Source organism: Lampris incognitus, chromosome 3 (genome assembly GCF_029633865.1).
Source record: "Lampris incognitus isolate fLamInc1 chromosome 3, fLamInc1.hap2, whole genome shotgun sequence".
Classification (NCBI taxonomy): Eukaryota; Metazoa; Chordata; class Actinopteri; order Lampriformes; family Lampridae; genus Lampris; species Lampris incognitus.
The window spans coordinates 69728542-69755279 of NC_079213.1; the positions used below are offsets into that span (position 1 = coordinate 69728542).

At 46.1% G+C, this 26738-nt stretch overlaps 1 protein-coding gene across 1 annotated transcript; it reads right to left on the reverse strand.

Moving 5' to 3' along the window:
* Nucleotides 1–789: 789 nt before the first annotated feature.
* acsbg2 (acyl-CoA synthetase bubblegum family member 2) lies at nucleotides 790–26229 on the reverse strand. The gene is made up of 15 exons (XM_056277783.1): nucleotides 26088–26229; nucleotides 20595–20730; nucleotides 19605–19717; nucleotides 16010–16281; nucleotides 13562–13650; nucleotides 10972–11092; nucleotides 10460–10540; nucleotides 10060–10209; nucleotides 8736–8912; nucleotides 7000–7181; nucleotides 6417–6659; nucleotides 5655–5872; nucleotides 5202–5341; nucleotides 4274–4520; nucleotides 790–3447 (listed from the first exon to the last, which is right to left on the reverse strand). The coding sequence occupies exons 1-15, from the start codon at nucleotides 26092–26094 to the stop codon at nucleotides 3329–3331; spliced, it is 2295 nt and encodes a 764-aa protein (XP_056133758.1). The 5' UTR covers nucleotides 26095–26229; the 3' UTR covers nucleotides 790–3328.
* Nucleotides 26230–26738: the final 509 nt, after the last annotated feature.

Below are 26738 nucleotides of genomic sequence, written 5' to 3' on the forward strand. Positions count from 1 at the left end.
TTTTCTTTCTTTTTTTTTCTTCTTTGTTGACCCGTGATTGACCCGGTGGTGGTTTTGTGGCAGGTTCATGTGAGGTTCACATTGGGGTCACTGACAACCTGCTCTCTGCGGGGTTAAAAGGACAAGCAGTGGACCAGGCAATAACAGCCATGATGCATAGCCAAGCTATTGAGATGTGGCTATTAGTGGAGACATTCATTGGCATGGGGCAAAAATAAATATTGTGCTGTGACACAATGTCCTGCATTTTCCATCTACCAGCGCCGTGAGAGAAATATCAAGCATATTTATAGTATGTTTATTCTTAATCTTGGTATATTTGCACGTAATCTCATGGATAATTGTATTATCCTGTGTGGGAGACTACATTTATTGCACTACAGTCATAGTATAAGATGTACGTTATGGTTTTATTATAACAAACAGTGATCTGGATCATTCATTTCTGAGACCATAAAATGTCTTATCAAGTCACAAATAGGGGAATAGTTAGGAGAAAACTGATAAAAGGCCGGCTGGGTATGTGTGGAGCTGGAGGTGGGATCTCAACCAGACCAACATCTCACGTCAGGAGAGATCTTAACACCACTTGGTCAAATTCATCAACAGCAAAGAGTAGATCTAGTCATGAACTCTGTCTGTGCTCGGTGGGAAAATGTGTATTACTCGCTGACGCGCTGTGGTATACACTGGCAGAATGGACACTGCACTAAATACTTCCCTACAGTTCAAATGGATTATACCAAAGGAATGCATAAGAATTGCACTGAGACAGTAGCACTCCATACATCACGGTATGTAACTTTTATTTTATAATTGGACCACACATACAGAAAACATTGTTATTTGTAGGCTCTGGGAATCTGCTGGTTATCCAAACAGCCCTTCTCAGCCGTCCCCCAGCAGCGACGTGAATATTTCCATCTTACACCCGGGTACACTTAGGAACTTTTCTACTTACGAACTATTCACAATTAAGTCTTGCAAAGGTCAGGTTTAACCAGTATGTTGTGTCCAGGGCAATGTGCGGCCACATATGGATTTGTAAGACTTGTATTTGCAGAATTTCTTATCATGCATGTATTATGCATCTTCGTTAAATGTTACAAAATGATGTAAATGAAGAATGGAACAAATGTAAGCGCTGTGATATTATACACTGTGCATTAAGCATTATAATGAGATCAAGCCCCAAGTCCCATAAGAAACTGTCTTAGACCTCCTTGGAGCAGGAAGTGAAAGCGGTCATAAAGGTGTTGAAACTTTAGTTCTGCATTAACCACTCAGAGGAAGCAATGTTCAATTCCACAAAGCAGAGAATTTGGCCACCCTGACATACTGTTTTGTATCACCGTCATTTCCTTTTTCAAAACCATTCCAGATAGGCTTAAATTACATCATTTCCCCTCTGGTATATAGTTTTCTTGTACTATTTATCCTGAGCCTCGACTAGTTTGAGCAAGCCATACCAGTCTTCAGTTTGAACTCAGACAATTTACAATTGCCACTGCTACACATACTGGAACAAATTCTCTGGATGGTAATAACAAGGGGTAATGCCCCCATTTTCCTTGTTCATTTCGTGAGAAATGTCTTAAGCCCATCTGAGTTCGCTGCAAACAGCCACTTCCGTGTCTTGAGACAGTTTTGGGGGGAAAGCATTGAGTTACTTCTTCTCCTCACTTTATGTGTGTGTAGCAATGGTAGCAGCTCTTTTCTAAAGCAGATGTGCCGTTACCACCCCCCCCAAATCTACCTTCTACACACTTTCCATGTCTGATCTGCCTTCATTGTGTGTCAGTACAAAAAGTGACACATGCCAGTTCTACGGCTATGACGTGTCACTTCTCCCTGAAAGAAAACCGAATCCGATAAAAAATAAGCAAAGGACCACAAGAGAGAATTGAATGTAGGCAAAAAAACATATTTACAATATTTCACAAGATCACAGCATATTCTACACACACAGGAATTGTTATAAAATATTCCAACTGGACCAGGCATGTGTGTAGGCAGTAATAAGTAAACACGCACAATATCAGAATACATACATGTCTTTTTTTTCCCCTGTTGCTTACAAAAAAAGCACGACTGCGATGTAGATATATGGCTTGAATGATATGGTTTCACAGTCCGAGGAAAGTATTTTAAATGCTCACCATGATGAGACAATCTACACTTAAATTCGCCTCTGCGAATTTCATCATCTTCGTCCATTTTGGATCCGCGTAAGCCCAGAACAAACCTCGGTGACTAGTCGGACAGGAATACAACATAAAGTCAAAACTTTCCATCAAAACTCTGAAACCAGAAAGACGAAGAACTAAATAGCAACACTAAATAGGACGAGGACACATTGGCTCATCAAATCACTTTCCCTGTTTTACTTCAACTCATCCAGATCCACATATAGGCCAGTCAACACTGGATATGAAAGCTACATTTTATATCAGGTTTTTATATATATATATATATATATATATATAAAGATAGATGTAGGAAAAAAACTAATTCACAGCAGCACAAGCCTGTTTCGTGCATTGTGTACTCATCAGCTGCCAAGTTGGCTATAATATATTATAAGTTAATGGATAATTATAATTATAATAATAATAATATAGTATAATTTAATATAATTATAATAGCCAACTTGGCAGCTGATGAGTGCGTAATGCATGAAACAGGCTTGTACCTGTGAATTATTTTTTTCCTACATCTATCTTAATATATATATAGACTTTTTTTGCAGAACAATTGCTTTACATCCAAAGCATATTTGGCCCTAGGAAAAACTTTGGCAAACTGAAAACAATAAATAAAGAGTAAATGCACTCAACAGACATATCATTCAGTAAACTCCATCATGTCCTATAAACTTTGGATTCTCTTTGTCGCTCAAGTATTACAGTACAATAAACAATGCCGTTTCCTACAGCAGTGGCTACTTCATCGATCGGATATTAATGTTTTTTTTTACATTAATATAAATAAATAGTTGAAACGAGCTTATCAGTAATATTTTCAAAATCACAGAAATTTTCCAATGGCTTTTTGTGGCTGTTCCTTGTTTTCTTGTTGTCCAAGACCCGCAAATGTAAATGAAACCCAACAAACAATGCACAAAGCTACCAAAACATCCTTGCAGGAGAGAAACAGTTGCAGGGAGTAGCTGGTTATACGATTGTGGCTGTGAAAGTGTGCGCACAGTGTGTTCTGTGCGTGTGTTTATGAATGTGCATGTAATGTCAGGAGACGGTACTGTTTGCATCATGTCTTCAGTCGTGGCTCCCTGAACTCCTCTGCGGGCAGGCGTGGCGTGTATATGTCTCTATTTGGGAGGCAGAGGGTTGTCAGGGGTGCTGGGGGTCGCCAGCTCTTTGTAGAAGTTCTCAATTTGCTCCTTGTACATCTTCATAACCACCGGCCTCTTCAGCTTCATGGTTGGGCCTGAGGTAGAGACGTACAGGCAGTTAGCATTTGTCAGTACTTATGAGCCATCACAAGACCCAAGTCCCCCCATTCCTTCCTGCACTTTCTTTTTGCAGATTTTTCCATCCATACATCCATTATCCAAACCTCTTATCCGGGTCGCGGGGATGCTGGAGCCTTTTTAAATATTGCCACTAAACACACAGTTGCATACTTATACGTGTCACGACATTTTTTCCAATGACCTTTCATAACCACTTTTGTTTTTTATAGGTGCCAGATTGGATCCGTTTGCTACTTCAGGGCAGGGAAGTCCAACGATAAGTAAAACTTCAAGACTTCATCAAAACTAGGAAAGGGAAACAGGAAGACATTGCCCTTTTTCCATTGTGTTAGGTGAATGTCTAAGAAGCGTTGCCCATTTAAACACACACACGCATGCACACACACACACACACACACACACACACACACACACACACACACACACATGTAGAATAGGACTAAAACTGTTAAATCTACTGCTGATAAGAACATTGTTCAACAGGTCAGAGGTCAGTGCCTATTTTAATCTGTTCACAGTGATGATCGCAGAGGGAATAAAAGATTTGTGTAGATGTTTTTCTGGGCCAGTGGGACTTTGTAGCGTGGACCTGATGGCAGTATCTAAATTGTCATCTGCAAAACGCCACCTGTGTAGAATATCCCAAATGAATCCTAACTGCAACAGTCGTATAATGCCAATAATCCTAAATTGCACTGTTCAGTTCTGACAAATTCAGAGGTTTCAGCGATGTTGTTTAGCGCTAGAATTCTATCCACCGCCCCATCCCATCCTTCTCACCCAGCTCTCCTCCGCCGATGGAAAAGTCCCGGTCTAGAACAATCCATTTTTGGATGCGCTGGGCATTGGAGGTGGCGCTCTCGTTGACTCGGTTGATTCCCTCCTGGATGGCCGCGTGGACGGCCCGGTCGCCGCCACCTGAGATCTCAGAGACGCATGTGGCATTGCTGCCTAACTTCCTGCACAGCTCCACCGCCTCGGGAGTCAACTCATCCTCTGGGTCGCCCGTGTCTGCATTTACCATGCACTACACACACACACACACACACACACACACACACACACACACACAAAGAGAAATTTGATTGTCTATTATGAATAATTCAATTCTCAAACTTGTTTCTTCCCTATTTTAAAAATGCATCTGGAAAATAATCTATGTCAAGAGGCATTCATTTTGAACCGTGGATCGTCTTCTACTACCAATGTCTTGTCGTATGCCAGATCGTCCACAAGGTGGCAGACTCTAGCATGACAAGATTGGGAGCCAGCGCTGTTCTTCACTACTGTTCGTCAGTTATCTATCAAGATCGACTTTTAACCTCTCTCTGCGATCAGATAAGACCAAATGTTAACAGCAAATAGTTTTTAAAACTATTTTTGCGATCCTACATCAGTAAAAAGAGGTTACTGCCATTTCTGTCAGACATCTTTATCGTTCAAGTTCATATGATAAGGGCCTTTGGCGTACTCTCCCTCTTATCACATTGCATAACATCCTCTCTTTGAACATATGGCTTACTAAGAGGGTGTTGTGTTTTCTGGAGAGCTCCACCATGACCAGAGCAGAGTTTACCAGAGGGGTAATTGGTTGGGGATTGTTACAAAGTCACGACTGATACACTTTTGACTTCCTTTTCGTTTGCCTTCTTCCACAGGGGAGTTCAGAGGCGAAGTTCTACGCCAGGTCTTGATTGTTAAGCCTCACCTTCATGGTAAGTAGCATGGAGAGGAACTTCCTCTTGTCGCCGATAAGCATGGCATTGCTGATTAGCGGCACGGCCTCCTTCACGGCGTCTTCAATGGGAACAGGAGGGATGTTCTCTCCTCCCGCTGTGATGATGAGCTCTGCAACCACACAAAGACACACACACACTCTAAGTCAGGCATCCTCATAGACTTGCAGCTGACTTGGTTGAGTTGCTCTCTGGGACCAGCTGAGTCATTTGAGCTGATTCATCTTGAAAGGACTCGGCATTGTCAAGGATGATTGGAGGTGATATGAGAGAAAACATAACGAGGAGCATGTATGTCTACTTGGGTGTTGGTGTTCCCCAAACATTTTAAGTTTAACAATTTGGATGGTGCTGTAGCGCCACTAGTTGGAGCTGCAAGGGGAAAAACAGTCATCCTTCCGATGCGTGCATGCTTATTTGCCTACCTTTGATGCGTCCAGTAATAAAGAGGAAACCATTCTCGTCGTGCTTGCCCAGGTCACCCGAGTGAAGCCAGCCCTCTGCATCTAGAGCCTCGTCTGTCTTGTCGGCCATGTTAAGGTAGCCCATGAAGACATGGCGACCCCAGAAACAGATCTCCCCGTTGCCCTCCTCGTCAGGATTATGCAGCTTTGTCTTGCACCCGGGGATCTCCTTTCCGCAGCTGCAGGGGGGGGGGGGAACAATGTAAGTACTTGCAGATAAAAATATATATTCAAAACCATTTTTCTTAACTCTTCAATTTTATTTTTTTTTGGATCGTGTGCTGGTGAACCTTAGGTAGGTAGGTTCCATAAAAGGTCCCTCGGATTTATTTTTTTCTCCAAAGATAAAGTCGAATAAAATCCAAGAAAACAAATAAAGCTAAAAGCACTCTCAAAGCATACATAATTTGCTCCCAACAGTGGCTCCTCTTTGCAGTCACATATTACACAGTGTGTAAATATGTGTGTGCCTTGACCCGAGTTGTTTGCCAATTCACAGGTCTTGTACTTTATTTTGAATACCAAGTCCATGAAAGTGGGGAAAAAGAACGAGAACCAAAAGACAATGTTGCCGTTTTTGCATTGACATTCTTTCACCCAGTCTTGGGTAACAGTGGACATCGTCTCAATTATGTCCAGCAAGCTATATGAAATGTGGTGAGCCAGAGTGAGGGGGAGATAACAGAGAGAAATACAGAGCGATACAGAGAGAGAAGGAGACACCTGGTCAGCCTGAAGGCATCGGGCAGGGAGATGGTGTGAGGTCCAGTGCTCTCGCTCATGCCGTACAGCTCATACACGGGGATATCCAGGCTGAGGAAGAACTCCAAGGTGTCTTTGGTGATGGGAGCGGCACCCGTGTAGCATTTGTTGCAGCGGTCCAGGCCTAGGGCCTTACGCACCTTTTTGAACACCAGCTTCTTGGCCACACGGTAGTTCAGTGGGGAGCGCCCAATTGCTGCGTTTCTGACGGGAGAGAAAAAGGGTTTGAGTGACCGTTTACCACGAGTCGATGTTTCTGCAATAGGCTGACTAATGTCAAGTCTCCAACAAAGACTGAATTGGGTAAACAATACAGATGTGGTGAAGTAATTCCAATTTTCTCCCTTCCATGATGACAGGCAGCTTGTAAACCAAGAAAGTTGAACGCAAAACTAAAAACTAAAAAAGAAAAAAAAAAGGCAATGGTAGCTGTGGTTGTGTGAAATAGTCTTGGGTTAACACTAGATTTGTGAGTAGGGCAATGGCAGTATAACGCGTGGTAATAAGGACCCCAACCCCACACGATGAGACTGCTTGAACGTACTGGTTCATCTTGCCGAGGTTGGTCTGCAGACCCACATCTTTGGCCCAGGCAGCCACCTTTCTGCGGAGGGTGGAGGACTTGGCCCCGACAGACTTCATCTTTTCCTGCATCTTCTCCCAGACACGGGGCACACCCATAAAGGCTGTGGGACGCACCTCCTTCAAGGTGTTAACCAGAGAGCCCTATGAAGAGACACAATACCGTTATCGTAGCCCGTTGTGGTTACAAATGCAACAACATGCAGTTTGTAGCTGAAGTGGAGAGCAGAGAAGTAAACTGAACTGAGTGTGTGAGTGAGTGAGAGGAGCGTAAGATGCTCGTGAAAACTGAAAACTTTGGAAAGGATGTAAAACTCACAAACATCAATCTTCTAACAAGTCTTTCCGACATACAGTGAGTGAGCGAACTCCAGCGGGCGGAGTGCGAAATATTGTCCGGATATACTACGAGTGACACTGCCAACGTGAGGAAGGGATGAGATTGTGGCATGGTTTGTGATTTTTCTCTCTACAAATGAGCACGTGTCCAAGTTATTGATTCATAACCAACGTAATTATCTCAAGTTTTAATCATTTCCTCAGTCATTTCATTTCCTTGAATTGATGGCTGGAGTTACTGCTGACTGGAGGGGGAAATGGAAACGTTAAGGAAGTCAGCGTCGATTCTGGCGGTTGGAGGTGGAGCAAGCGTGCAAAACTTTGCAAGAGTAGAGCCAGGGCGAGCTATTTTTCAAACAAGTGACACGTTGCTTGCCTATTCACTGGCACACGGATGAGGTTCGGACACCGTTTGAAAACCCGAAACAGTCTGATGTTCGCTCATTCGAGTGTACATCAGACTTATATCCCTTTAAAAAGGGACAAGTCTCCAAAGCCTCTCCTGTTCTGCCTCTGCTAACTAGATTACACACTTGGGTTTGTGTTTATCAGATGACGAGGTGCGGGGGGGGGGCAATTACAACTGGTCCTGGAGCAATACTGACTCATTGATTGAAATTTGAAAAACACATATGAGTCCGGTGAAATGACAGCATATGGTGGATGTAATGAATAGATGATTAAAAAGTACAAAGGTTGCTTTTGGCCAAGTGGTTGTTCACATTGTAACTGACTGGACTTGAAATTCATTTATCAGATTAATAACCCCACCAGTGTACCACACACACTAAACTGATATTCATTTGTGGTAAAAGATCAAACTACCGTTTTTTTTCCCCCCCTTTTTTCTTCCAACTGTATTTGGCCAATTTCCCCCACTCTTCCGAGCCATCCCGGTTGCTGCTCCACCCCCTCGGCCGATCCAGGGAGGGCTGCAGACTACCACATGCCTCCTCTGATACATGTGGAGTCGCCAGCTGCTTCTTTCCACCTGACGGTGAGGAGTTTCGCCAGGGGGACGTAGCACATGGAAGGATCACGCTATTCCCTCCCCAATTCATCCTCCTTCCCGAACAGGCCGATCAGAGGAGGCGCTAGCGCAGCGACCGGAACACATACCCACTTCCGGCTTCCCCCCTGCAGACATGGCCAACTATGTCTGTAGGGACGCCCGACCAAGCCGGAGGTAACACGGGGATTCGAACCGGCGATCCCCGTGTTGGTAGGCAACGGAATAGACCGCCACGCTACCCGGACGCCCCAAACTACTGGTTTGAAGTGTCCACGTGTTTGTATTCAGTGCACAACTATACAAAATGTTGACAACTTTTACATACAGACAAAAGCACCGTGCCTCACCTTGAGAGCATCCGGCTGGGCAAAGTAAGTAGCTCCTCCGACCTTCATGGTGACCCAGATGTCGACCATCTGAGCAGCAATGTGACTGAGGGGCAGGTAGCTGACCACACACTCTTGAGCCTGAGTGGCATCTGTCAGACGCACATGGCGGCTGGTAGCAAATGCAGTCCACGTCAGCTGGAAAGCAAAAGGGAGGGAGAACTTGGGTTGATCTTTTGCATGTAAGCTCTCCGTTCTCCTTCCCTTCCATCGACCTCACTCGCGTAGGTCTGTAAGGAAGGTCTGGACAGAAGAAGTGTGTCGCATTTTTACAGTCCACGCAGAAAGAATCACATATAACTATAACCAAGTTATTTTGGATATACACAAGTTAGTTTGGATTTGCACAAGGGGCAAAACAGAGCCCTCCGTGACATGGTTCGACAGCTTCATGATGGACCGCTGAAAAGATAGAAGAAAGTCCACATTTATCAAGACAACGTGTCCCAGAGAGACGGGGCAGCCGGTCTAACCAGTCTAATACTTTAAAAGGTAGAACGAGTAGGATTTTCCTAAAAATCAATGTATAGACTCATAAAAATAACCCCTCTAATCATCACTTATGACCCACTATAGTGTGGCGGTGTCTGTAGCTATGGAGACCCTGTCCTCTGCCTGTATTTTCTTATTTTGCTGTATACGGGACATTTCCGGGCATTAACCTTTGGGTAGCGGGACTCTATAAAAATGTAGCAAGCCAGATTGAGATCATAAAGCATGCATCTAAGACAAAGCTACGATAATGGTGAACACAGCGCCGGAAAGACGCAAATATAATGAGGCGAAATGCCAAGTGGACAAAGCTCGTTCCAAAACGAGAGTGAATCTCTTCATTCCCATCCTCTCCTTCAGTGCTCGTGACGCGGCATTGGCCTGTACACTGGGATGTGTTCTGGCAACTGCGGTCAGGGGGCGTGTCCTTCTGATGGCATTGAGCCGGGGAGGAGGGGCCAACTTTGAATGTTGTGTTTACAAACCGCAACCGACAAATCCTACTCGTTCTACCTTTAACGAGCTTTTAACTATAAGGGCGTTTTTTTTTAAATTTAGGTATTTTTTCAAAGTCTCAACATGACTCAAGAAGACAGCATATCTCATTCAGTTTGACCCGCTCTGCAACGTGCCAATTTGTGCTGCAATCCAACAGCCCGAATTGGAGAATTTCCTTTAGCTGCATCTGCAACTGTACTATCCTCCGGTGGTTGACTGCTAGCTGGACTACATACTAACGCTGGTGTCAGGAATCAAACAAAACGAGATGTGCTCATGTCAAAAAGCAGCTTACATTGTCATGGCTAAGCATGACTCCTTTGGGCTGGCCTGTGGTCCCTGAGGTGTAGATGAGCGTGCAGCACTGGTTGGGCTTCTGGCTGGAGATGATTTCATCAAGGGGAGCATCTGGCTCATCGCGTCCAAGCTCCATAAACTCTGCCCACTGCAGAAGACGAAAAAAAAAATTGCATAGAAAATTTAAAAAAAAAACTTCTTAACTGATTATAAAATAAGATTACAGACAGTTCATATTACACCATTATGCAAATAACTTACCAGAGTTATTTTATTCATAGAGAAGCTTTGTTTCCTTAAAATGCACACAAAGAACTGACACGTAGCCAGACAATCCAGAGGCTTTCTTTCGTTCCAGCACTACGTCCTAATCGGGTGAAGACAGAACCAGCTCTTACCGTGTACAGATTTGGTCTCTTCTCTTTAAGTGCATCTTTGTACTGGATAATGGCTTTTAGGTGGGGCAGTTTGTCTTGAACCTATGCAGTTTTTTCAACAAACAGAGTGCATATGTTTTGAGGACAGAAACATCCCACAGCAGGAAAACAATTCAGAATAGTTTCTTAATTCCTATAATTCAACAGGTATTAATGGTAAAAATAAAGAAATAAAAGGGTGGGTACTTTGCTGCAAGAGGGACTGCTGTGGGACTGGACAACATTAATGCTAGCCATCTATTTAAGTCTTCTCTAAGGAAGACTTCCTACAAGGGCATTGTTTATATCCCTCCTTCGGCCTCTATCGATGACGTTATTTCTCTTTTCCAAGCATTCCACACTTTTAAACTTAAACTTCTATTCATTTCTACTCGGAAACAGCCATTTTCTCTTTGCTTTTTTTCCTGCCCTGATGTAATCCCTGATCAGCAAAAGTAATATCCCTTACACTTGTATATTTCACTGAAGCTTACCTGTAGGATCTTCTGCAGCTGTTTGTGATTCTCCACCACAATAATATTGGCCTTGCAGTTCTCAGCTACGTACTGGCATGCCTCGGGTGAGTTGGTGGTGTAGATGCCCACAGCAAACCCACTGTAAGAAGACAGAGAAGGAAACCAAAGTGATGAGATTACATGTAGAACCCTGGCTGAAGCGTTCCTTGAATAAAATGGTTTGTGGTCCAGTTGCGAGGGGTCTCCGTAAGACATGACTGCTTGTGTGTTTACAGAAGTCTGGAACGCTGATGGGAACCAAGAGTTCACAAAAAAAAAAACAACCCACCTGACAGTGAGGAGTTTTGCCAGGGGGACATAGCACGTGGGAGGATCACGCTATTCCCCCCAATCCCCGCCAAATAGGCACCCCGACCAACCGACCAGAGGAGGCGCTAGTGCAGCGACCAGGACACATACCCACATCTGGCTTCCCACCTGCAGACACAGCTAATTGTGTCTGTAGGGACGCCCAACCAAGCTGTAGGTAACACAGGGATTCGAACCGGCAACCCCTGTGTTGGCAGGCAACAGAATAGACTGCCACGCCACCCGGGTGCCATGAGTTCACAAATTTGATGACAGCTACATAAAATGAAGTTAAGGGACTGCTATTTAAATAAGTTTAAGTGACAGGGGAGTGACGGTAAAGAAAATGTGGACAATTAATTCCACTGTAGGAACTGGAGGGAACTTCCGCTAGTAAAACGGCATTAAGCGCTACGGGCGTTTCTCAGAACAAAGATTTTACAAGTTTCAGACACCAATAAAACAATTTCATGTGCCATGCATCAGCACTAAGCAGGGAAGAGGCCTGGAGCATGTTCCATAAGCCATTTAACCCGCACATGGTCATCTTATGGCAGCTCTCAGAGAAGACCTTAAGAGGCTTCTACCGGAGTAGGAATGACCCGTCTGGGGTGCCAACTCTCACGCTTACAGCGTGTGACACATGCTTTCATTGTCACATTGTAAGCTAGATGTATCCATTGATTAGACTTGATTATAGCACCACATCTGACTGACTTTGCAGTAGGCATGTTTGCTGAGTTATAGCCTAACTAATGGAGGCTATATTTCACCTCTCCATGCGTGACATGAGCTCGGGGTGCTGCGCTAACTGAAGGTTGACACATGCCACATTGATGACAGGTCACTGCCTACCCAGGCAAAGATTTAAGCACGTTACTGGTGTGTGTGTGTGTGTATGTGTGTGTGAATGAGTGTTTATGCGTATATTTGGCTGAGTGAGTAAGTGTGGTCATGTGTAGGTTGGGCCGTGTGTGTGTGTGTTCATTTATTGGCTCTGTGTCTGCAGCAGGATAGGTTCTTGTGTTCTTTTTCTTTTCCCCCTTTTTCTCCCCAATTTCATCCAGCCAATTACACCATTCTTCCAAGCCATTCCGGTCGCTGCCCCACCCCCTCTGCCAATCCAGGGAGGGCTGCAGACTACCACATGCCTCCGCTGATACACATGGAGTCGCCCACGGCATAAAAATCTCACTCCAGGCAGGTACCCAAAGTCGGCACCCCAGCCATGGTGCTGATCTGAACCTGCCTCATTCGGGCTGCCAGCGTTCCAAACTCTAGTTAACAGCTGAGGATTCAGACAGTGTGGGAAAAGCAACGTATTACAGCTGATGACACATGATGAATGTTTAGCCATAACCGACAAAGTTCTGTGACTCGAGGGCAAAGCTGGTCTTCTCGAATAAATGAGTCAACTTCTTCGGTTTGTTCCACTGTAATTGATTAAAATAGGGAACTAATAGTTTTGGTTCGAGACACGCTCTGTTGGTCTCTTATAGTTCACACAATAAGAATAAAGGACAGTACCTATACGATGTTATAGCTGCAGCTGTGCCCCACTGGGGTGACCCATGATGTGTATGTACACTGTTACTGTACCGGAAGATTCTCTCACTGAATGGTAGATATTACACACTCGTCTACTAAATCTTATGTTTTGGACATGGTATTGGAATTCTTTTTTTTTTTTTATTTCCCCCCCCCTTTTTCTCCCAATTGTACTTGGCCAATTACCCCACTCTTCCGAGCCGTCCTAGTCACTGCTCCACGCCCCTCTGCCAATCCGGGGAGGGCTGCAGGCTACCACATGCCTCCTCCGATACATGTGGAGTCGCCAGCCGCTTCTTTTCATCTGACAGTGAGGAGTTTCACCAGGGGGATGTAGCGTGTGTAAGGATCACGCTATTCCCCCCAGTCCCCCCCCCAAATAGGTGCCCCGACTGACCAGAGGAGGTGCTAGTGCAGCGACCAGGACACATATCCACATGCGGCTTCCCACCCGCAGACGCGGCCAATTGTGTCTGTAGGGACGCCCGACCGAGCCAGAGGTAACATGGGGATTCGAACTGGCGATCCCCGTGTTGGTAGGCAACAGAATACACCGCTACGCTACCCGGGTGCTGGAATTCTACATCCCTCTGTAATTTAATCCAGGTAAATCCAAAGCACTCACACAATGGATTTGGCAGACGCCAACAGGAAACGTTCTGCTAATCACAGACAATTACACAACTCCAGAGAGATGAGGGCAGATTCTCACCCTGCCAAAATTGCAGCAATATCAGAGATGAACCACTCAGCCGAGTTGAAGCCCAAGATGCCGACACCATGGTAGCGCTGCAAACCAAGCTGCGGAATAACACAAACACAGACACCTTCAGCACAAACAAATAAACCGACACAGGTGGTAAAATACGATATCAGGAAGAGCACTGTATTCAAATGTCGTCCTTTTTCCTGAAACTCAAAACGTTCTCTTTCAAGAAATACACTTACACAAGGGATTGCTTAAAGGGCATTGTCTCTGCGGTGGACTACTATGGGAGGCTATATCAAGCAAAATGTGTGAGTGAGCTTAGTCACAGCACAAACCTCTATGATGTTTACATCATGTCGGAGCCCGCATGAGCCTTTTAAATATCTTGCAGAGCATCTCATTAATAGCAAACAGAAACCCAGTACAAGGCACGATATCTGAACCTCGGGACCTGTGGTTGAAAATACGATGTCGTCGCTGTCAAAATGGTTTGCCGCCTTCATGAACGAGAGGAAGTAACTGCACACTGAGCTACACCATCATCTGACACCGGAAGCACGGCATCATGTGCTCAGAACCTACTCTAACTGAGGGCTATCAGGTTCCTGGTCCGATTAGGTGCCACATCTCTATGACTACTGATGTATACGTGAGCCATCTGGTTCAGGGCAGTTTGTGCGCATGTGTGTGTGTGTGTTTGTTTCCTTTGCAGGCAGATGAATATTGTCAGTTCATGTGTCTACAAGCACGTTCCACGCCGAGCACGAGTCAGCCCTTCGGTCCCCTCGCTGGCAGCAAGTGCTGGATTTCATAACACACAATCGCCTGTTCTGTATGCACAGCTGAGGCTTGTCCGGGGCTGCCCCGCTGTCTAGCTACCCCTCCTACATGGCTGACATTTGAGTCTGGCGCACGTCAACGTTTTGTTCGGCCTGCTGGACTGGGTCACACGCAGTGACAAGGGAACCTGTCAGAAGGTTAAAACCAACTGAATTGGGGCAAATAAACAAGGGTAACAGAACCTGACTGTTTGAACCGAAGTGCAAGTCTCGAGACCTTTTCAAGACCGGAGAACAACTGTTGCTGAGAGAAAAGCGTGACAATGGGTAAGTCTGTCGGCACAACAGGACTTTTTTTCCTCTTTTCTTTGGGCCCTTGGTTTGGTTGAGAAGTTTCTAGCAAATAAAGTTTTGTATGTCGCAGTGATGTGGACAGAAATGTGCGACTGCTCTGAGTATTCTGTAGTTCGGCGATACTGCAAGACTGAATGTTTTAAAGTCTCGAACTGGCAGATGTTGAGCTGGCAAGGGTTTGTTTTTACTGCACTCGGTGATGATAAAGCCTCATTAGACCTACAAGCTGATAAGCTCAAACAGAAAGCAACTCCTGACACGTCTGAAGTATCAACACATTTCACACATCAGTTTCACTGAAGCACCACATTACCCAGCAAGCATTGTGTGTGTTATGCGTGGACTCTCTTACGTTGTGTTCACACCAAACGAGTTTTTTCGCACGGTGAGATTACATATAAAGTCGATGCGAATAGTTGAAAATATTCAACTTGAGCGAGAAAGTCACGTGACGTCGTGTCGCGAAAGCCTCTCAGCGTTGAGATTCTCCCAACGCCACTGACGTCCTGGCGTTCTGTTTGAGTCAGAAAACGGAGGATGGGGGTCCGCGGTGGTGTAGCGGTCTACGCATCGGCTTTGTGTCAATGCAGTTGCCCACTGGGGACCGGGGTTCGCGCCCCGGTCTCGTCAGATCCAACTATGGCCGGACTCGATGAAGCAGCATTAATTGGCAACGCTGTCTTCGCGAGGGCGGCAGAGTCGGCTTGTGTTCGTCACATGACTGCGTCTCTGTGTGTGTCGGAAAAAGCAGTGGTTGGGCCTGGATTAGCCTTGTCACGAAAGTGGGGAGGCGTCTCCTTCGAGACTGCCAGCCGGAGAGACACAGTTGGCGAATGCATGCAGTACGAGGGTGGGTGTTTGAATTAAAATAGGGATCGATTGGCCACTAAATTGGGAGAAAAATCGGAAATACATTTTAAAAAAGAAAAAGAAAACAGAGGACGAGCTGATCGTCGCAGTGTGTGGGCACCCAGAGCTGCATGACACAACAGCATATGGCTGCAGGGATGGCGGTATGGCCCCAGACACGACGGCATTTGCTTTTCCGAAGTATCTGGGACTTGCACAACGGGTACGAGGCAGCAGTGGTGGTTACTTCAGTCATGATTGATGACGGAAACAAGTGGCGGAAATAAACACGGAAGTAGTCCTTCCGCTTCTCCTCTTTTCCGGGAGAGAATTTGCGGGTTCACGTACTTGATCCTGCAGCCAAACTCGCCCGAGTAACGCGAATAAAAACAAATGACCCCGCGATCAAACTCGCACGGGTAGGGAACACAACATTCCTCCGAGTGCCCGGGTCACGACACGGGGTTACCTTGAGGAAGCTCTTTGCTGCCGTGCGGCAGGCCTGGTAGTATCCTTTGTAGTCCAGGGTCCTCTGCTGCTCACCCTCCTTCCAGCTCAAAGCGACGCAGCTGCCAAAGCGCTGCACGGCTGAGGTGAACATCTGGTTGACTGTCAAAGGGGTCTCGGCAGCCAGGCCAGACTCCCCCATCCTCAGCTTTACCTCTCCATCTCCCTGGCACGTCCATAGGCCCGGCTCCATCGCTGGAGGCAACATCAGGGAGTGTGGGCGCTGGGCAATCACTGGAAGGAGAGGAGGGGTGAGAAGAGAGGTGGGATGGGTAAGGGAATAGATTAATTTGCAGTCTTAATATATCAACCGCCAATAAATGTTCGCCCCCCCCTTTTTTTTTCTCCCCAATTGTACCCGGCCAATTACCCCTAACTCTTCCAAGCCACCCTAGTCGCTGCTCCACCCCCTCTGCCTATCCGGGGAGGGCTGCAGACTACCACATGCCTCCTCCGATACATGTGGAGTCGCCAGCCACTTTTTTTCCCCTGACAGTGAGGAGTTTCACCAGGGGGACGTAGCGTGTGGGAGGATCACGCTACCCCCCCCCCAGTTCCCCTTCCTCCCCGAACTGGTGCCCCGGCCGACCAGAGGAGGCGCTAGCGCAGCGACCAGGACACAAAACCCACATCCGGCTTTCCATCCGCAGACACGGCCAATTGTGTCTGTAGGGACGCCCGACCAAGCCGGAGGTAACACGGGGATTCAAACTGGCGGTCCCCATGTTGGAAGGCAATGGAATAGACCGCTACGCTACCCGGACGCCCCTAACCGCCAATAATGTTGCCTGCAAAAATAATTTCATAACAGCAACACAGTAAATAGAGACAGAAAAGAGGAAGTCAAATGTTTGTGTACATTTTGTGTGCTTTAAAATCAGAATGCATGAGGTAATCCGCAAAACTGACAATTACTGCATTTACCGTCATGCCCGACCCCTGCTAAGGTAACCAACAGATGTTTTGTGGACAGACGTGGACACATCAATGCGTCAAATAATACTCGGCTGCAGCCCACAGTCAATATGAGCTGCCTTCTGACTTAGAGAAACCTGAACAATGACCCGAGACCTGTAGAGAGATTTAGAGATAGCGGAAACATTTCATATCTGTTTATTCAGTCGTCCCCTCCTTCCTTGTCTCTAAGGCTGCTGGGGTGCTGCGGACTCTTGCCTGGCCCAGATCTCTTATCCAAGAAGACATGAGGGCTGAAACCTACGAAGACACTTTCTTTGTTGCTTCAATCTCCACGTGAGCTGCAACCTGCACTTGGTGTTTGTCACATTAATAACTGAACCTCTGGCGTCCGGGTAGCGTAGCGGTCTACTCCGTTGCCTACCAACACAGGGATCGCCGGTTCGAATGCCCGTGTTACCTACGGTTTTGTCGGGCGACCCCACAGACACAATTGGCCGTGTCCGCAGGTGGGAAGCCGGATGTGGGTATGTGTCCTGGTCGCAGCACTAGCACCTCCTCTGGTCGGTCGGGGCACCTGTTCAGGAGGGAGGGGGAACCGGAGGGAATAGCGTGATCTTCCCATGCACTACGTCCCCATGGTGAAACTCCTTACTGTCAGGTGAAAAGAAGCGGCTGGCGACTCCACATGTATCGGAGGAGGCATGTGGTAGTCTGCAGCCCTCCCCAGATCAGCAGAGGGGGTGGAGCGGCGGCCGGGACGGCTCAGAAAATAGGGTAATTGGCCAAGTACAATTAGGGAGAAAAAGGAGGAAAAAATAAAAAATAAGAATAAATAAATAAATAACTGAACCACGTTTCCTCATAACTGACGGTCTGATGACATAGATTTTCTGGATGTTATTTTTACAATACTAACTGTACAGTTGTTCTTGCTGCAAAGACCATGAAACTATAGCTTTGAAACCATGTTTATTTAGGAACAGGGAGTTTAATTTATCACACAGATATATCCAAACCGTTTCAGTGACCCAGCAAAAGGTATATTGAGATACAATAAAAGATAAGGCTAATATCTTTTAATATTTAACCAGTCAATAAAGCGTTTCTCAGATAAGACCGAGCACCTCTTCCATGTGATGTTTATCTTCGAGGCTGTGAGAAGCCAGTAAAACAAAGAGAGGCAATAATGCATGGTGGCATGAGCCTACAGCAGGTGGGTTGACTGTTGCTGCCCTACATGCATATACAATGTTTTGTGTTTGTGCACATGCAAATATGATATTTTCCTGATGAATCTGAATAACTAACCTATAACTATAACTAAAATACTATAACTAAAATACACGAGCCCATCGTCTATGGCACATGGAAGCAGTGGGTCAATAGGCTGGGGAGCCCTCCACACTATGTTTTCATGATATCTATCTGAGCCGCGGATAAATGTTCTCCCCGCCCTTATCTCCCCAATTGTACTTTTTGCTAATTACCTCACTCTTCCGAGCTGTCCTGGTCGCTGCTCCACCCCCTCTGCCGATCTGGGGAGGGCTGCAGACTACCACATGCCTCCTTCAACACATGTGGAGTTGCCAGCTGCTTCTTTTCACCTGACAGTGAGGAGTTTCACCAGGGGGCCGTAGCGCGTGGGAGGATCATGCTATTCCCTCCGGTTCCCCCTCCCCCCTGAACAGGTGTCCCGATCAACCAGAGGAGGCGCTAGTGCAGCGACCAAGACACATACCTACATCCGCCTTCCCAACCGCAGACACGGCCAATTGTGTCTGTAGGGACACCCGACCAAGCTGGAGGTAACAAGGGGACTCGAACTGGCGATCCCCATGTTGGTAGGCAACGGAATAGACCGCCACGCCACCCGGACGCCCAAAATGCTTATTTTTTTGTAAATATTATTTTAGGGTCAACTATGCAAAGGACACCCCATTTGTACTTCAAATTTACAAGCCTACCATGTTTTATTCAGCAACATATTTAGACTGCGAGGTCCTCCCACATTTTCTGTAAGAAGATCACTGTAAAGTACTCCCGATTAACTAAAATACTCCCAGAGCCTACCTGGACGGCTCACAGAAGGGATCCGATGGCATAACTGAGCAGCCCTGAACTAGTTTTACATAAAAATGTAAACAGGTTCGTTGTACCATTGACAGAGGGTGGAAAGAATGTGACAGAATGTTCCTGGCCTAAGTCAATGGAGACTGACGACAGGAAGGGGAAGTTAGCTCATGCTGGCAAAGAACACGAAACGCACTCACTTCCATTTAGCCCACTTCCTTATGGAAAAAAGTTCAGAAGAGAGAGAACAGAAACAAAAACCCCAGCTTCTCAAAAGAAAATCCCTGCAACAGGTGGTTTTTCGCCGAATGCATGTACTGTGTGTTTAGAGAGAGGGAACGAGTGTATATTCAGGTTTGCGCCACTTCTCCCACATGCATATCCAGTGCAAATTTAACACGGGAACTACTGAGCACAAACCAAAAGCTACATCACCTTTTGTTGTTTAGACTCTTATTGTGAGGGAGCTCCAGCAAAGCAGCAGCTGCTGAGAACACCCTTTCCACTATTTGTTGTGGCTCAAATCAAACGAACCCGGCCGGGGCTGTGCGTACGCATGCATCTCTTACCTGTCTCTGTGTTTGAGGGCTGTTCAGTGGGAATGTCTGAAGGCTGGGCGGTGGTTTCGTCATTACTGGCCCCTGTCTCCTCTTCCCTTTCCGACTCCTCCCCCGAGGACTCACTGAAGGACATGAAAAACACACACGCACACACACACATACACACACACATGCACACACACACACACAAGGAGTTCAGAGGATCCCGAAGCTTATTATATTGTGTCACATCCTGAGAGACAAATGACAATAGCCTTCCCTTGAACCCCCTTAGGGGGGGCTACTGCTCTCTGGTCCAAGTAAACCGCTTGCCTCCAAAACGTGCATGCATGTCTGACTAATCATTATGTTAAATATTTGAGAGCCCACTAACATTTATTTTTTTCCTTTCAAGGATACCCCCCCTCCCCAAGACATTTTTACAATAGAGCTAAGTGATATCATGATAATCATGGAATATATTACACGATTGATCTCTATCACAATATTAGCTTACATATGCAAAAATACCACGTTTAAGAGTCCAACTGAGGTGCATCCTTATGGGACATTGTTTGGCAATGTAAAGTATAATATCAAACCAAAACTAGCTTTCAGATGGTCAAAATTTATTCATTAGGATAAGCCCTTTGAGATGTACCATCTCGTTTTCAAGGGGGTCTCCCTAAAATAGATCAGACCTCATTTTGTGAGAAATTTTAGGTAACAGATTCTCATTATCAGTTTTGATAACCAAATTGTGTATCGTGATAAAAAAAAATGTCCAAATTTCATCTCGATTGAAAGAAGACAAATGATTATACGGAATTATTGCCCAGCCTTATTTTACAATATCAAGAATTCTGAATAAAACAAAATGATGAACAGCAGAAACATAGGTCTCTCCTCTGAACCCTGATAGTACACTTTGTAATGGCCTAAGACCCAAGTCATTGTGGCTGAGGTGAGTCTACATGCATGCTGCTTCTGATGTGTGTGTGTTTGTCCATGCATGCATACTTTGCTGCGTCGATGGCGACATCGTCGAGGGAGGCCGCACCATCTTCGGGGCCGCAGGATGACTGCAGGAAGTCGCTGTCTCTGGGAGGCTCCATCACCACGGCACCAGACATGGCAGTGGACTCACCCTCGGTCACTGTGAAGTTGAACAACTCTCACAGTTTAAAAATGGCCTGTATCTACCAAGTGCTTGCAAGGATTCTAACTTGGTGTGGTATCAAAAGGACATGGTGAACACAGTGCCAGACAGGGTTTGGGAATATGCCGTGTATCCATGGAGGCATAAGGAGCAATGGTCACCCTTACTGAAGCACCTGATCACTTGACCAGTCTGCCCAACAGTAATGGTGTCACCACCATGTGACTGCCAACAGGCGATAATGCTCACAGGACTGGTACCAAAGTGTCGATGGCTCCATGTCACAGGGTCAGACCATGGAAAAATATCACACACCAGTGTTTCCGTTTGAATTTTTTCTAACAGAGGTAGTTGAGAATAACTATGGCTCCATGGTTATCTGTGTTTTGCTATTTTATGATGGTTAAGCTCAATAACAGAGGAGCTAATACAAGTACCGGAGCTTAACACTGTGCAAACACAACATCCATTGCACGTTGTCCGTCTTAGGGGAGAGATCCCTCCTCTGTTGCTCTCCCTGAGGTTTCTTCCTACTTTTTCTCCCTGTTAAAGGTTTTTTTTTAAGGGAGTTGTTCCTTATTCGATGCGAGGGTCAAAGGACAGGATGTTGTGTCGCTGTAAAGCTCACTGAGGCAAATTTGAAATTTGTGATATTGGGCTTATACAAATAAAATTGACTTGACCATTTAATGTATATATGATGGGGTTTTTTTCCACTCAACTTTCTCAGTTTCTTTCTACAGTGCTGGCAATGATGCCAACTGACACCTATAGTCTGTGAACGCAAGTTGAAGGGACTGTAACCAACAAGCACACACACAGACACACACTCCATGAGCCAGAGAGTCGATACCGTCCTCTAAATCACAGGTTACGTGTTGACAAAACACTGTAGTGTGGTAACATAATGCAATTATTAGTGATGAGGTATAACCTCATTGGCAATGTGCCACGTCTTTCTGTGGGTGACACTGGGCCTCATTCATCAATTATTCGTACGTAGGTACAAATTTGTTCTTACACATCCAGGGAATTTTTTAGAATCATGTTTACTGGCCGTGTAAATTTGCATAATCATGGAATTTTTTTTTTTTTTTTTTGGATGGTGGGAGGAAACCAGAGAACCTGGAGGAGACCCATGCAGAGACGGGGAGAACATGCAAACTCCACACAGAGAGGACCCGTGATAGCCTGGGGTTCAAACCCAGGACCTTGTTGCTGTGAGGCAACAGTGCTAACCACTGGGCCACCGTGCCGCCACAAACATGGAACTCGACTCCGGTTTCGTGACTCTCTCTCTCAGTGTACTTAACATAGACTGACAACACTACAATCTTCAGATATATATACACAAGGATTGACTATAAACTGGCGAAATAAGGGGTGATAAAGTGCAGTGGTGCAGAGAATATATCAGAGATGCTGAAATAGATGTTAGCAGGTTACTTACTTACATGCCTGAGGTAGATGGACATGGCAGAGTGTACCAGCATACGTACAATGTGCAGTACAGTACATACAAAATGGCTGGATTTATTTGACAGCGTTAAGTGTTCATTTGAATGACAGGCCACAGAAAGAAATTGTTTTTATATCTGGTTGTTTTGGGGTACAGTGGTCTGTAGCGACTTCCAGAGGGGAGGAGTTGGAACAGGTTTTGACCAGGGTGTGAGGGGTCTTCAGTGATGTTGCCTGCCCGTTTCCTGAGCGTGGAGATGTATAAGTCCTGAATGAAGGGCAGGCTGGCACCAATGATTTTTAGCCCTGAAGTTTGTTTTTTGTTTTTTATTTTGGGGGGGGGGGGTTATCCGCCCAATTAGCCCACTCTTCCGAGCCATCCCAGTCGCTACTCCACCCCCTCTGCTGATCCAGGGAGGGCTGCAGACTACCACATGCCTCCTCCGATACATGTGGAGTCGCCAGCTGCTTCCTTTCACCTGACAGTGAGGAGTTTCGCCAGGGGCACATAGCACGTGGGAGGATCACGTCATTCCCCCCAGTTCCCTCTCCCCCCTGCCCCCGAACAGACGCCCTGACTGACCAGAGGAGGTGCTAGTGCCGCGACCAAGACACATACCCACATCTGGCTTCGCGCCTGCAGACGTGTCTGCAGGGATGCCCAACCAAGCCAGAGGTAACACGGGGATTCGAACCGATGATCCCTATGCTGGCTGGCAACGGCCACGCCACGCCACCCGGAAGCCCCTTAGCCCTGAAGTTTGTCTCAGAGGTCAGTATAGAACCTGGGTAACCCCTGAATTTAGACACCAATTGGCTAACACTGATGTCTTTGCAAGCCTGGGTGATGGCTCATTGCATAAGGTAGACCTTAGAGTTTATAAATAACCATCAGGCTTTGCTTCTGACTGTCAGACAATCTTGAGAGCTAAAAGAATTCTATGGATGTGCAAGAACAAATTTGTACATACAATTTATGAATGAGGCCCATAGTCTTGCTGCAATTAAGGGACTAAAAGAAAAAACCCCAACATATTGTACTGTGTTTATTAGTGTCAGCTGTTTCAGAATCCATTGAGAGTCACATAAACTATGAAGTCAAGTCTGATTACAAAACTCATCTTTAGTGATAAATCCTTGCTGGACAATTGAGGCCAAATGGGACAGCAGAGGTTACACAAGATGTCCTGGTTTCGGCTTCCTCTTTAGCCCACCCTCTCCCCTGGTCAGTGAAATTCAATGGCTCCACCAGTGCGTTAATCAGTCTGTTGCGTGGACCACTTCCAGGAAGGAAAATGGGAACGGAGATGGAAAGAGAGACACATAACAGAATCCACTTCTCCATTTGGTTATTATGCCACCAAAGGAAAGATGTCATCTCGCCAGAACAACAAACCACCACCACCGTCAAACTGCCAACCCTCGGTCCACTCCCTCCTCCACTTCACCACAGCCTCGGTCGGCATCTGTTTAAGTAGTTTAGTAAAAACACAGGCCTTGGCTGCTGAAGGACTGTTTATCTAAGGGGGCTGAAAACACATACTAGCGGCCTTGTCTGCCCATTGTAATGGTAGCCTATCATCGCCCACCAGTCACAACAATCGGGTAGCGCTAATAGGAAACAAAACGTAGACTACGGGGGTCGAGCCGCTCAAAAAAAATATTGTTGTCGAGCTCAACAGCCGTACTCAAAAACCTCTCACGGCAGGATAACATTTATCAAAAGAGGGTGTAGGCAAAGTGATTTTCAGCTAGGAGGGCAGATGGCTGGAAATGGACTCAATGCTTCTAAGATGCATTCATTCAAAGCTGCTATTTCACACACACACACACACACACACACACACACACACAACAGCTGGATATTCCTCAAGGACACATGCACAGCTGTCTCCATACCTTACGCAGGATGGCTGGATGTCGTGTTATGTGCACTCCCATGAGGATGGGAAGAGGAGAAGGAGGGGTAGGCCTGTGATGGACTGGACTGATGTTGGGGAGGGTTTTTTTGAATAAACCCCATTTCCTAAAGGGCCCTATGTACAAAGTGGTGGTTATGTGTTTCGGTCAACCAGCATAGGGAGTTGAGGAATGTATGTGTGTGGTTACTCGCCCTAAGAAAAGGCTCAGTTACTCAAACATCCACAGATAAGAAGAGATAAGCACATTTTTCCCCCCTTGATATATGAAAGCTACCTTTCAGAGGCAGCCCAGAAGCAAGAAATAAGCCTTAATGACAACCTCCGTTTCTCACATGCCTCATTTTTCTCTCTCTCCTTCACATATTTCCCTCTTCTAAGCATCATATCTATTTTCACCTGAAGGGTTATATGCCATTTAGCCGTTGTATTGACCCAAAATGACAGTTTACAGTAGAATCCCGCATTCGGACGATCTTCCGTCTGCTGCCACTTTTTAACCAGTACTACGTCCTGTTCAATTTGGTATGGTCGTTAAATCAACTGATACTGATACTGATAGAATAGTCTAAGAAGGATATTTATGGATTTTGGGTCTGCACTTATTTTTTAAAAAAAAAGGGGGGGGCAACCAAAAACCACAATCATGTCTCTAGGGAGCACTTTATTAATAATCCTTCCTGCCCAGAAAACAGGACGGTTATTTCCATCCTTTCTTGCCTGCCTGCTGACTTACATGAAGTGATGAGCCAACACAGCGTTTGCTCAGAATTACTGGCTGATGGATTTAGTACTGCGCACACTCTGACATCAAGACAGCAACTAGTCACTGTGTTCACATAATCAATTTTTAAAATCCATCAACAACAAAAAAAAACAACAAATGCAGTCATTGTAAAAATGATATCACAATCTTATAGATGACATCATCACATAAGAAAGGAGGAGAAATCCTTGGCGGTGTGTTCCAACTTCCCAAAGTGTCTTTTCGATAAGTCATCTGTCACCCATACCCACCGCACTATGCATCTGCCCCAAACTGTACGTGGGCCTTCCCTTCCCTTTTCTCAACACAATACTGTCTGACCCCAGATTTAAATAGCACAAAACTACAGCTGGGCTAATCCCATGTAAAAAGGAGTATCACTCCTCCCCTCCCCCCTCCAAGTCTTTTCTCTTCATCCATACCAGGATGCAACCAGCCCAGACAGCTGCTTGAACCTGTTTTATGGCTGCTATTAAACACACACACACACACACACACACACACACACACACACACACACACACACACACACACACACACACACAACTGAAATGAATGAATTTTCCATTAATGAATCCTCTTCCTCTGCCAAAACTGAAGTCGTGCAATATACCACAGAGCTTTCAGGCTTTGCTACCTCATATACATCACTATTCCCTGTAGATAGTGTTTAACTACAGACCTTGGTTACGTGAAGGAAGAAAAAAAACGTCCCTTCACCTCCGTTTAAGCAAATGACACCTCAATACAGATCTGTGGTTAGGATCCACTCTGGTTGGCCCAGCTCTCCACATGTCTTAGAATAGATGATGGGGTGGCACACTGTAGAAGCTAAACCTGTCTGTTCTGCACGCTGCACATTATTAAAACTGATGCGTTTAACGTGTTCCCCAAAAAAAAAAAATAGCTCTGCTGAATTTTGCATAAGTAACGGAGTAAGTCGACAAGAATCACACCCGCATCAGAAACACGACAGGAGTCACGTCTATTAAAATGTCAAACTATTACACTTGAAACGTGTCCAGCCGTGTTTTTAAGCTCGGTATTTCCGAATGATTATCATCAGTCACCCCCCCCCAATAAAAAAAAGCTGCTTCCTTGTTAGGAGCGATACGCCCAAGTGAGAAAGGGCAGATGAGGAGTCCCAAAAGCGGGGGGGAAATGTTCACCTAGCTTCGTTTGAACGTCACCATTTGACTTTTAATACTCACATCGCATCGTCGAATGCACACTCTCTCCGGGTTGCTACAGCCCACTGCGCTTCAGCAGGTTTCCTCCGGTAGTCCCCTCCGCCTCAGTAATGTGAGTTCTGTCGCAAAACTGGGACACGATAGCTGCCTCGCTCCCCACCCGGTCTACAACTGTAATGCGTATCATTCATTTTCAAACCCCCGGCCGGCTTGAACACAAGACCCGCCTCCGAAACCCCGCCCGGCCGCCTTCCTACGCGCACGCGCGCACACGTACACAAATACACGCGCGCACGCACACACGCTGCCCCACCCGCCGAGACAGCGCGGTGCTGATTGGCTGAAATCGCTCACACCACGGAGCCCGTCCACCGTAAAAGGCCACGCAACCCAAACATGTTCAGGGGGCGCGGCGTCGAGGAACGCGGACACGGCACGCGCGCACACGCACACACACACACACACACACACGCCCACGATGCAGATACGCCGCCGGAGCCGGGGGTTACTACAGGACAAGCGGAGTTATGCGCATAAGGTCGTTACGGAAAGTAAACTTGCACATGTGCAGGCTTCGTTTTGACTTCCCGTTCTGGCTAAGATGATGTGAACGTCAGCTGCGTGAATCCTGTGACCTAAATTCTTGACTCTTTATACAATGATCGGTGGTCT